This window comes from Meriones unguiculatus, chromosome 11 (genome assembly GCF_030254825.1).
Source record: "Meriones unguiculatus strain TT.TT164.6M chromosome 11, Bangor_MerUng_6.1, whole genome shotgun sequence".
In the NCBI taxonomy this organism is placed as follows: Eukaryota; Metazoa; Chordata; class Mammalia; order Rodentia; family Muridae; genus Meriones; species Meriones unguiculatus.
Window position 1 is genome coordinate 106,982,531 of NC_083359.1, and position 12,043 is coordinate 106,994,573.

Below are 12,043 nucleotides of genomic sequence, written 5' to 3' on the forward strand. Positions count from 1 at the left end.
GGTCTAATTAAATAGTTCAGATTTAGTGAGTTTGCATTTAAAGTATTAGCAGATCTGAGAATGAGTAAAGCTAAAACGAGTTAGAATCTCTTCTGTAAATGGGAAGTTAAATTATCATAGTAATTTGATTAAATCATTTTAAATCTCTTCAGCTAAATCACAGCCTTTAAAGAATAGTTTGAAGTCTTAATTGCTGTTTGTGGGTGTATCGCTCTGCTATTTGTTCTCGCCTCATTTCCTGTGACATCCGTGCGTATATCTTGCTGGGCCAGGCCAGAGCAGCAGCAACGGAAGAGCTGAGGGGAGGGTTGCAGCTGGAGTCTCATGTTTAAAGACACATCACATAGAAAAGAGACATACACTCGAGTTTGTTACAGTAGTTCTAGCCCAAGCCAAAGGAAGGAACTTGGAGACAGATTGCAAAAATATGAAATATTTCTAATCATTAGTCCTGACCCCCTGTAAAGCTACTGACTTGGTACAGTTGGAGACGTCACTGCTAGGAACACTGTAGAGAATGCTGTGGATGACGATTTAGAGTCAAAACGACCCTGAGATCTCACCTTACGCCCTTGGCTAAGATCAAAAACTCAAGTGACAACACATGCTGGAGAGGATGTGGAGAAAGGGGAACCCTCCTCCACTGCTGGTGGGAATGTAAACTTATACAACCACTTTGGAAGTCAATCTGGTACTTTCTCAGAAAATTAGCAAAAAGTGCTTCCTCAAGATCCAGCTATACCACTGCTAGGCATTTATCCAAAATATGCTCAAGCATACAACAGGGACATTTGCTCAAGAGTCAATGGCACGAGCTCACTGATATATATTCAAGAAGCTGAATTTGTTGAAAGTAAACCAAGTTCTGAAGTTAGTGAGATGGCTCAGTTGGTAAATTGGTTCCCATGCCAGCATGAGGACCAGTGTTTGAATCACAAGAAGCCATGACAAAAAGGCAGGAGCTTGCAATTCCAGGGCTGGGAGGCAGAGACAGGAGACTCGGGGGACTCACATGCCTTGGCGAATTCCAAACCACTGAGAGAGCCTCTCTCTCAGAAAGCATCATTGATAATGCTTAAAGAAGGCCATTCAGGTGCGTATGTGTGTACACATGTACACTTACACACTCCAACGTGCACAACACTCACCTCCACACACAAACAGCAAACTACGTTTGAGCCGAGGAAAGCACAAGGTGAAGGGTTGTTCACAGGACAGGCGACTACAAAATGACTGTATCACCATCCCGTCCCATCCCTCCACAGATGGTAACCTCTGATGCTGCATCGTAGAGTCCAGTAATGACCCCGCGACTTCCTTCATACTCCAGTTTCTCCCAAGATCCTTTTCAGGTGGGGAGAAGGAGCAAGGAGGAATAAACAGCAGGACTTCCAGCTGGGGGTCTTTCAACCCTTCCTCGTGTCTGAGCGCCACTGCATTGTACTGCTCAGGAGAAGCCGTGGTTAACGTGCCAACTTAATCTGAGCTCCAAGGGAGCATCGTTTTTGTTTGTTGTTTTGTTTGTTTGTTTTTCCTAGAAGTAAAAACACTACTCTACCATTATCCACTTAGTATAAATACTGGCCAATTTACCAATGACTTCGTGAAATAGTTTTATATGACCCTATAATAAAAATCAAACAACCAAACAAACAAACAAACAACAAAATAGTTTGAACAAACAGAAGAGTTTTAACAGCATTTTGTTGGTTATATATTTTGTCCTAATTCCTTTGCCTGTTTGTTGTTATTTGTTTTTTTTTCCACGGTTCTCTTTAGTCTGTGATCTCTGTGTGAATGGTGTGAAACTTTGGCTAACTACATATATCCTGCACTCGACGTTCACAGAGGAAAGGGATTATTAAACAGGAAGGGTCCCCAGAGACTCCATTATGTGCAATTAACAGATAAACTGTCATCGGAATCAATAAAACGTGCTAAATGATTCAAACTTGTATATAATTAAGTGTCTGTTTTATTTTTTATCCACATTTCACATTTCTCACAAGGATAATTACAGCAACCTTGTTAACCCTTTTTGTTCCTTACTGAATTGGATTGTTAAATTAGTCAATCTAGGGGCAGAGTTCACTGGTACAAAGCTGGAAAATATTTCACAACTCAGGGTTGGCAGGGAAATCGAGCATATAAGAACAACTCAATAAGATGGGAGCAATGCATTGAAAGTCTTGGTATATTAATAAACTACTGGGATGTTACTATAGTAAGAGGCTCTGTGTTTCATGTGGAGTTGTTAACTATGATCTTAGTCATTAACTTTTTTCTAACCTTTGGGAAATATGGGCTTTTGAGAATTTGGGAATTTAACGTTTATTGCAGCTAATATTTAAATTTTTTAAAAATAATATTTTTATTTATTCCTTGATAATTCTTCATAATATATTTGGATCATATTTATTTCTCTCCTCTAACTCCTTCCAAATCTACCGTCACTCCCGTAGTCACCTGTGTTCTAAATCCCTTGCTATAATTCTTCGTTAAATTAACACATGAAAAAGGCTGCAGGTCAAGCTGCCTGAATTATATTAGTAAAGTGTTCTGTTAGTCAACATGCAATAGAGGCTGTAAATATATGTAGATAATTCCTGTCTACCTCCTAAGCTCATACTGAAGATTACCAAGTGTCAGTCAGGGAAAAACAGATAGACAGATAGACGTCAGAAGCAGCTGGGGTACCCAAGAGCACACAAGTATTTAACTGAGAATATTTTCATCTGTGTCCCTTGTGATATTGTTGTAGTGTGTGTGTGTGTAATAAGCTGCATCTTTTGGTTGTTTTGATCTCTGCTCTTCTCATGATTGCTGACCTATTTCGCTTCATTGTCCAGATTCCATGCACATAGAAGATGTGGAAGCGGTTCAGAAACTTCAGGATGTGTTGCATGAGGCCCTGCAGGATTACGAGGCTGGCCAGCACATGGAAGACCCTCGGCGCGCGGGCAAGATGCTGATGACGCTGCCCCTTCTGAGGCAGACCTCCACCAAAGCCGTCCAGCACTTCTACAACATCAAACTAGAAGGCAAAGTCCCCATGCACAAACTGTTTCTGGAAATGCTGGAGGCCAAGGTCTGACTAAAAGCCCCCCTGAGCCCTCCCACCCTGCACGTTGAGAAGGGAAGATAAACCCAAGAGTGATGTCGAAGAACCTTAGAGTTTAGTGAACAACATTGAGAATCAACAGACTGCACTGACATCTTAGCAGCAGCCTACGATGCAGCCTGCGGATTCCGCCACATCGTCCTGATAGGATCCCTCCACTGTACCCCACCGCTCCCTCATCACGTCCCTGTGCTCCACCCACTCCCCCTTGTTCCTCATCATCTATTTTGCTTCTTTAATCAGTGGTTCCTCCTTTCTCTTCCCTCCCTCCCTTCCTTCTACTCCCTCTTTCTCCTTTCCTTCCTTCCCCGCTTCTTCCTTCCCCCAACCTTCTTTCCTTGCCTTGCTCTTCTTCTTCTTTCCTTTCTCGCCTCTCCTTTCACTCTACATAGTCAATACCTGTAATTGGGAGGAACATTTCCTTTACCTCTTGTATCTCTTCCCTTTCTCTTCCTTCCCTGTCTTTTCCTTTTCTTCCCCTTCTTCTGCTGCTGAACTCTTAAAAGCGGTCTCTAACTGGAGAGAGATGGAAGCCAGCCCTGCCAAAGGACAGAGATCCATAATATGGACGCCAGTGAACTTGTCGTGAACCATGACATCCCCAGTGAGTGAGGAATCAAAGAGAGAACCGTCCCTAAAGTACAGTGCAACACAAGCAAATCAACTTAGTGCAGTCTTAGAGTCCACGGAGCAGCCTCCGGTCAGACAACCTAGGCGAGGCGTTGGCTGCTTCTCCTTGCTTTCTCATCTAGATCAGTTACAGCCATTTGATTCCTTAATTCTTTTGTCAAGTCTTCCAGGTATTGGTTAGTTTAGCTACTATGTAACTTTTTCAGGGAATTGTTTAAGCTTTATTCATTCATGCAATACTAGAGAGGGGTAAGGATACCGCAACTTCGTGCTGGCTTTGAACAATTGAACTCTAATGAAGGACAAATGAACCCTGAAGGAAGATTTTTAAAAAAAAAAGTTTCGTTCTTACAAATGGAGATTTTTTTGTACCAGCTTTACCACTTTTCAGCCATTTATTAATATGGGGATTTAACTCAACTCAAGCAATAGTTGAAGGGAAGAAGGTGCATATTACCACGGATGCAATTTATGTTGTGTGCCAGTCTGGTCCCAAACACCAGTTTCTTCCACGAGCTCCAGTTTGCCTAAATGTTCACTGACACCAAGGATTAGATTACACCTACCGTGACAGCGAGCGCTTGCATCCGTGAGCACTGCACTTGGGATCCCTCTCTGGAGAATCAGCACCCTCCACCTCCCCACTGGGAGGGACAGTCGCCATACAATTTAGCCGCCCTCGTGCTTAGCAATGAGATGCCGCCCGTGCGCAGTTACAAACTCTCAGAAGGAGCTGTGAGCCACTATCATTTCAGAGGCAATAAGGCAAAAGCCAGAATTCAAACCAACCACCCATCACAGACAGCAGACACCTGACCAAGTTCTGAAGCCCCAATCCGCAGGAGTTGATTCACTTTAAAATGGTTGCTCAAATTAATCCGCAGCTTTGTTTTGTTTCTTTGTTTGTTTTCACCAAAAGCTAAGCCAACAGATGTGCTTTTTGACAACTGTGGTCACAGCGTGAAAGTCAGTCAGGTTTCAGACTGTAACCAGGTGTAATCTAAGGAAGAAATCAGATGCCCCCTCCCGAAACCTACAGTCGCCGAATAACCAGAAAACAGTAACCTCCATAGAATGCTTTACCAATGGACCAGTGTTAGTAGCTGCTCTCTGTATTCTGTGGACAGTCTTATTATATGTACACAGATGTAATTAAAGTTGTACTCCTAACCAACAAAAGAATAGTTCAGCTTCAATGTTCCATGTTTGCTGCGCTTTTCTGAACTTTACGTTGCATTCAGAAACTGTCGTCTTGTTCTCGTGGTGTTTGGATTCTTGTGGTGTGTGCTTTTAGACACAGGGTAGAATTAGAGACAGTATTGGATGTATACTTCCTCAGGAGACTACAGTAGTGTATTCTACTCCTTACCAGTAATAACTAAGAGATTGAAACTCCAAACCAGTATTCATTACGATCAACCACACATCAAAATCATATTAATATTTTCAAAACGAGGGATAATTTCTCTAATGGTTTATTATAGAATACCAATGTATAGCTTAGACATAAAGCTTTGAATATTCAAGAATATAGATAAGTCTAATTTTTAAATGCTGTATATATGGCTTTCACCCTATCATCTCTCAGATGTTATTAACTCCCTCTGTGTTGTTGCAAAACTTTTTGGTGCGGACTTGCTTCCAAAACTATTGCTACTTTGTGTGCTTTAAGCAAAATACCTTGGGCTGAGGATGGTCTCAGCCTTGTGCTAGGAATACTGTGTATCTATCATTAGCTATATGGGAATATATCGTAGATTGTGGTTCTCAGTAGAGAAAGTGACTGTAGTGTGAATCTAGGTAAATCATCATTAGCAATTCATTCGGATGGTCAATAACTTGAAATTGATAGCTGTGATAAGTTAAAAAAAATTGGCAAATCCCTGACAAAATATCAACAGAAAATACAACTCCTGGGGGGATAAAAAAAGGTGCTGATCCTGTAAGATTCTTTCCTCATGTAAGTGTTTAAAAATGTTCTTTTCCAGAAGGCTTATGCAGGGTTTAAGTTACTGCTGCACAATGACACTACATATACAAATGGAATACAGACAATATACCCAGCATTTCACTGTATCACGCTGAAGCCAGAGCCTGCGCGTGATCACGTGAGACAGGGGCTCGTTGAAAGAGTGGGGTACGACGTGTAGTCGTCGGTTTAGAAGACTTGGCCTTTTAGAACAACAGGTATCTCACAACTAAGGGGAACTAAACCAGCTTAAACTGTAGATCTAAAAGAGATGCACGGGCTTCAGGGTAAACACCTACTTGTACCTTGCTCGAGCAAAGTTTATTGCTTTTTCAAGTTTCAGGCAAGACCGTTTAGTTAATGCCAAGGGTCAGGAAGTCACCAAGTGTATGTGTTAGCCTTGCAATTTCCAGGTTTATTTTTCTCTTAGGTTTGTTCTTATTTAAAGCAATATGATTGTGTTGCCTCCGTGTAGCGACACTCGTGTTTTAATCAAATCAGATTGTTGTATTTATTCCACTATTTTGCATTTAAATGATGACATAAAAGATATAAAAAATTTAAAACTGCTATTTTTCTTATAGAAGAGAAAATGGATGTCGGTGATTGTATTTTAATTATTTAAGCATCTCTGTTTACCTGCCTGGGACAACATTTTATGGCAGTCTTATGTGCAAAGATCGTAAACGGACAAAACAAAATTTAACCTGCTTACAATGATCCAGGAGTTGCATTATAGCCAGTAGTAAAAATAATTATGATAATAATAATTAATAATACTAATGAAACCATGTCTATAGCTGTAGATGGGCATCACATCTGTAAAGCAATCAATTGTATATTTTTGTGATGTGTACCATACTGTGTGCTCCAGCAAATGTCCATTTGTGTAAATGTATTTATTTTATATTGTATATATTGTTAAATGCAAAAAGGAGCTATGATTCTGTGACTCCAATCAGTTCAGATATGTAACTCAAATTATTATGCCTTTCAGGAGGATGGTAGAACAATATTAAACAAGCTTCCACTTTTTGCTGCTTTTTTGTATTGTGTTTCTTTTTTCCCTCACGAAAACAAAACAAAACAAACAAACAAAAAACAAATGGATCCACAGTGCCCTTTGTCACCTCCGCTGAAAGAGTAGCTCTGAGGACCTGGTCCCTAAAAATAAAGTAGGACTTTAAGTAAGAGCTATATAAAGGCTTGTCAGAATGAATTCTAGGGTGCCAAGAGACATTTTGCATATTTAAGGGTATGCAAAGTGTCTCATGGCACATTAGAATTCATTCTGACAGGCCTTTATATAGCTCGTATTTAATCTTAAGCAGCCCCACATCATCCTACATTACTCAAAATCATCGCCTCTACGTCAATGTCATAACAGAAAAGTTTCCCCTATTTTAAGATCGTATTAAAACCTGTGAGAGAGATCTATTATTTCCTTCTATCGTCAATTAAATCAAGCTCCTGGGCTGGCGCACACACAGCTCAGGCAGCGCCTGGCTTTGGTGGAGGGAGTTCACAGGACAGCCACTGGCCAGCTCTCCTGAATGGGAAGTCTTGGTGGAGCCCTGGGATCCAGGCAAGGGGAGGAGGCTGTCTTGGAATTCAGGAGGGTTAAACAGCCCTGCTGACAGCAAATGACCTTTTACTGCCCTCACTGCTCCAGGTCAATGTGGAGCTTCCCCTGAACCCTCCTGGAGCCATCAGCCGAGTGCTGATATGCTCCTCCTTGCTGTCCCTGCCTTTGTCTTTACTTGCTCTGCCCAGACTGAGACTGTTTTGTCAGTCTGCTTGCCCACCTTTCCAAGGTGACCAGTTCTCCAGAGACACACAACAATGACACAAAGGCCACTAGCCAGAACTGGCATTTTTTTAGGACCACGAGATTACCTAGCTAGCTAGAAAGAAAACTCAGAGTCCTCTGTGATTATTTTAATGTCTGTAGAGTGGCAAAACCCCAGCATAGTATTTCATATTAATATATTTTACTTTTCAGTTGCTCACATATTTGTGTCACATTTCAGACCTAGGACAGGATGCCCTGTTCACATTCTTCAGGAGTCGTCCTCTTTAAAAACATATGTGAGGCACACTCGTGTACTTTAAAAAACCCAAACATTCTCTAGGTTTTTCATAACCTATAATTAGGAGACAACTTTTATGGAACAGACATATATCATAGCAGCTTCAGGCATAAAAGGAAGTGACAGTGGGATTTTGACATTTTTAGAAGTTGTGTTTGTCAGTTTAGAAATCAGGTAGATTTGTATATTATTTGTTCTTAGGGATCATTCAATTGTTAACAGTTTTTCAAGAAATTATTTCACATTTTAATATATTAGAAAAGATGCACATTACTTCTCAGATTATTTTAATGAACAATATTAAATTTTTTCCCTTCAGGAAAAAAAAATAAGCACTAGCCAAACATTGCATTCCAAACACCTTAGGCATTGAAAGCTGAAAACCCATGTTATTGACTTTTATAACACTTCTTGAATACATACAAAATGAGAGAAATCCATAAAATAACTTTTAACATTAACACTGAATGGTAATATAACTAGTAAATCATAACTTACAAGATGAGACATGCCCTTTGGTGTCTCATCCCAATTATTTTAAAGAAGTCGACTGACAGCAGCCTTGATACCACTGTAAGCAGCTGTTTTAAAGATCACTGGTTCTCAAACGTGTGCCCCTGTTGTAAACTTCCTAGAAGCACTGGACTCTCCGGATGAACATATGTCATCCATGAAACCCAGATGCACTCTCGCTGAAGTCTACAATGCGGCCTGGGAGTTGAGATATTTGGAGATCTCCAGATGATTTAACCTGAAGATCAGGAAGAATCCAGTACTCTGTGTCTTTGTAATTCCTTGAAATAAAGAGTGTGCTTGCTTTGGCTCTGCATGTTTGTATCTAAAGAAGAAATCCAAGGCAAGAGCTCTCATTTTACATTTGTTCCCACAAAGACAGGGGACTAAATGTCAAGTGAAGTGACAACCTCTCACCCAATTCCATCTCTGTTTATATATTTTTCCTCCCCCAAACACAAGGGAACATTTTTAAAAGGATTGTTGTATTTTAATGTTGAGTGTTGCTGTTATGTTTATGTGTGTGCTCATGTGAGTGAAGATACCCTCAGAGGCCAGAAGAGGGCAGCAGATTCCCTGGAGTTGGGGTTAATACTTGTTAGTGCTAGAAACTGACCCCCCTCCCCATCTTCTACAAAAAAAGAGCAAGTGCTCTTAACCATTGAGCCATCTCTTCTGGCCCAAGAGAACATCTTTTATTTCATTATTCAGTCCACATCTAGGAATTTACCAGTATTAAATGGAGTTGATGGAGTTGTCAGCTCAGCAATTTGTATCCTTAGTATTTCATGGTCATTTTATTTTAATCTGTACATCGGGCCTTTTAGCATGGTTTGAAATATGTTTACATGTTAGGGGACAAAAAACAAACAAAAAAATTGTTAAAATTATGATTTTTCTTTTTTTCTTTTTTTTTTTTTTTTACTTTAGACTGAACATTTTTTTCCTACTCGTTTTCCAAGTTGTTGGTTTGTGTGGAGGGTAGAAATAAGATGGAATTGAGGGTAAAAATGCTTTATTCTTGGAACTCTACAGAAACTTCTAGTCCACCTTGCTCATTTAACAACTTCACTCATGACTAATTTGTGAAAGGAAAGCAAGAGCTTTTTAAAGATTGACTTTTTTGCAGTGACTTCCATGCTGAATAGACCTTTCCATAGTCCGCTGGATACAGATGTATTTAAGGTGGAGTGTCTGCTCCTTCCCAATCTAGCTTCTTGATTCTTCTGCCCCTTCTTAGTCTGAACAACCAAAACAAGTAGTCAGAGATTGATTGTGAGTTGAATCTTATTATGGAACAAAGTAGAGAAGAAAGAAATTTCAAAATATAATCCTCCCTTTTCAGGACTATCTGTCTCTTTCTCCATGAAGCTCAAGTTCTGGAATAATGTGGCCATCAGTGGCTCAATGTTGCGTGTCCACACCAGTTGGTCCAAGGGCTTGTTATGATAGTAATGGCCTACCGCAACAATGCGATTGCTACCAGCTCACCCGCTGAGAGAAACATTTCATTATTGTCGAATACCCTCCACAGAGATTTGTTTTCCCTGTTACTGTTTCAATTAAATTCAGCGCAGGACTGCATGGCGATTCCTCCGGAGCATATTTCAGATAAACAACTAGTCTCAAAATTTAGAATTCCTAGCTAGTTCAAATTTGTTTATTAGCAGAAAAATTACGTGGGTGACACTGTCACCGGGGGGTGTTAGCAGTGCCCTCACTTGAGAGACTTGCCTACCGAGTCTATGGTAGGCAACTAAAACTCTCTGCTTCACTTGTGTGCCAGTCAGAAAGCAAGCTAGCACCAACTGTGGGGCCTTTGAAAATGTCCAGAGCACCTTGCCCTAACTGCCGCAGGAGTTCTGAAGTGGCAGACATTCTTCTCAGTAGAAAGTGTCTTTAAATTTGATGTCAAATGTATGGTGGGGGGAGGGGGAAGACCAGAGTAGACAGAGCAAAGGTCTTGGGTTATAAACTCTTTTGCAGCATAGCTTTTGAGAAGGATGCCCTCAGTGAAGGAGATTACTGGGGAAATGTCTCCAGAAGGTGCTACACTGCATCTTAGGTTGCGAATTCTGACCAGGGAAGTGCTGGCTTGTGCCATTCTGTAGCATGCAGTCAAATTATAAATGGAGTTTACCACATTCCTCCCACCCACCCCCCAAAAAACATAGAAACTAGAAAATAGAATAGAATAAAGATAAAGAAAATGGCTTTATTTAATGTTTACAAAACTAAGAGAAACTGTGTTTTGCACGTGTTGATTTCAGAGACTACCGAACAACTCTGGAAAGGGTGACTGTAAGGCCTAACAGGAACACTCCCGGCTAGCAGCAGCCTAAAGAGATGCCATTCACACTCCAGTTAAATCTGCAGGATCAGTCAGATTTCACAGTTTTGCTGGGAAGAAAAGAACGACCTGTTATCTCAAAAAAAAAAAATAATAATTCAACACCGGAAAATAAAATCTTTTGGGAAACTTTGGAAACAAGGTCTTGAGTTGGGCTAATTCTCCTGAATTGAGATTTCCTGTCATTGCAAACAAACATTTTGATGATGGGAGTAGGCTAACTTCTGAAAGTGAGAGCTTTGGAATAATCTCTGAGATTGTATTTTAAATCTCTGAGGCTGCTGTTTGGCCAAGGTTCTATTCCGCCAGGCAAACTAAACAGGCCAGTGCTGATATGTCAGGTGTGCTCACACTTATAAACCAAGACATACATAATTATGAAAATATTCTCTTCATTCACGGAAATAAGTATCATAACCTCTGGGCTAGGAAATAAGTAAACAGGTACTGAAACAAAATGATTATTACACAGGATAGTCTTGTTACATGACTTGTTTTCCATAATAAGATCTGCGGTGCGAATATAAACGTTGGAGAGGTCTCAACAATATACCACAATACATACACACAAGAAATGGAGTCTTTAAAATGTAAGTTCAAATCCCAGCTCTGTCACTAAGTAGCTACATGAGGTGACCACTAATGAAATCTACTCTATTTAAAGAAACGCGAATAAATACATCCTCAAAGAATTGCTATCATCACAAAATGTAATGATGGAAAGAAATATCTTCTACCTAATATAAAGCTCAACATATTGAAATTACATTTCATTCTTTAAAAAGAATTCCTAACAGAGGACAAATAAGATTCCTAAGCAATTGAACAGGTAATAGATGAAACCCATTAATGCTGGAGGCAATGTGGGATTCTGAGATCCCAGTGGGTAGCAGGCAAAGGTGAGGTTCTGTTCTTGGGTAGACTACAAGAAAAAGATACAAAGGCAGGGTGCCTTGGCAGGTCAGCACAGTTGTGTTTAGAAACCAAATGTAGAGCTGGATGATGGTATTATGCTAAGTTCTTTGGCTGTATTAAAAAGTTCCAATGCACCAGGAATGTTATGAGGTATTCACATACAGTAAGAGAGACTGAGAGGAGTGCATCCCATTGACAGAGTTCCTGGCAGGCTCTGTTTAAAGAGGAAAGATTTATTTTGTCCCACAGTTTCTGAACTCTCCTTCCTTGGGGGCTGGGCTCTGTCTGTTTGAGCAGGATGTCATGGCAGTGGATGTGCACAGAGAAGGACAGTGGCTCAGTTGTGGGTGACCAGAAAGAAGAAGGAGAGAGACACAAGAGGCCAGGGGTAGCATAACCACAAAGACCCGTTCACAGTGACCTACTTCTTGTGTCCCTGCCCAAACCTCCAGATT

General features: G+C 40.5%; 1 protein-coding gene across 14 annotated transcripts in view; it reads left to right on the plus strand.

Annotated features, from left to right (window-relative positions):
• Esrrg (estrogen related receptor gamma) overlaps window positions 1-6,761 on the plus strand; it is a 612,722-nt gene extending 605,961 nt beyond the window's left edge. For all 14 annotated transcript variants that reach the window (XM_060364903.1, XM_060364899.1, XM_060364900.1 and 11 more), the window contains one exon: window positions 2,850-6,761. In XM_060364903.1, the coding sequence (XP_060220886.1) occupies window positions 2,850-3,094 (245 nt within the window). In that variant the 3' untranslated portion in view covers window positions 3,095-6,761. The remainder of the gene's footprint in view (window positions 1-2,849) is intronic.
• The last annotated feature ends 5,282 nt before the right edge of the window (window positions 6,762-12,043 follow it).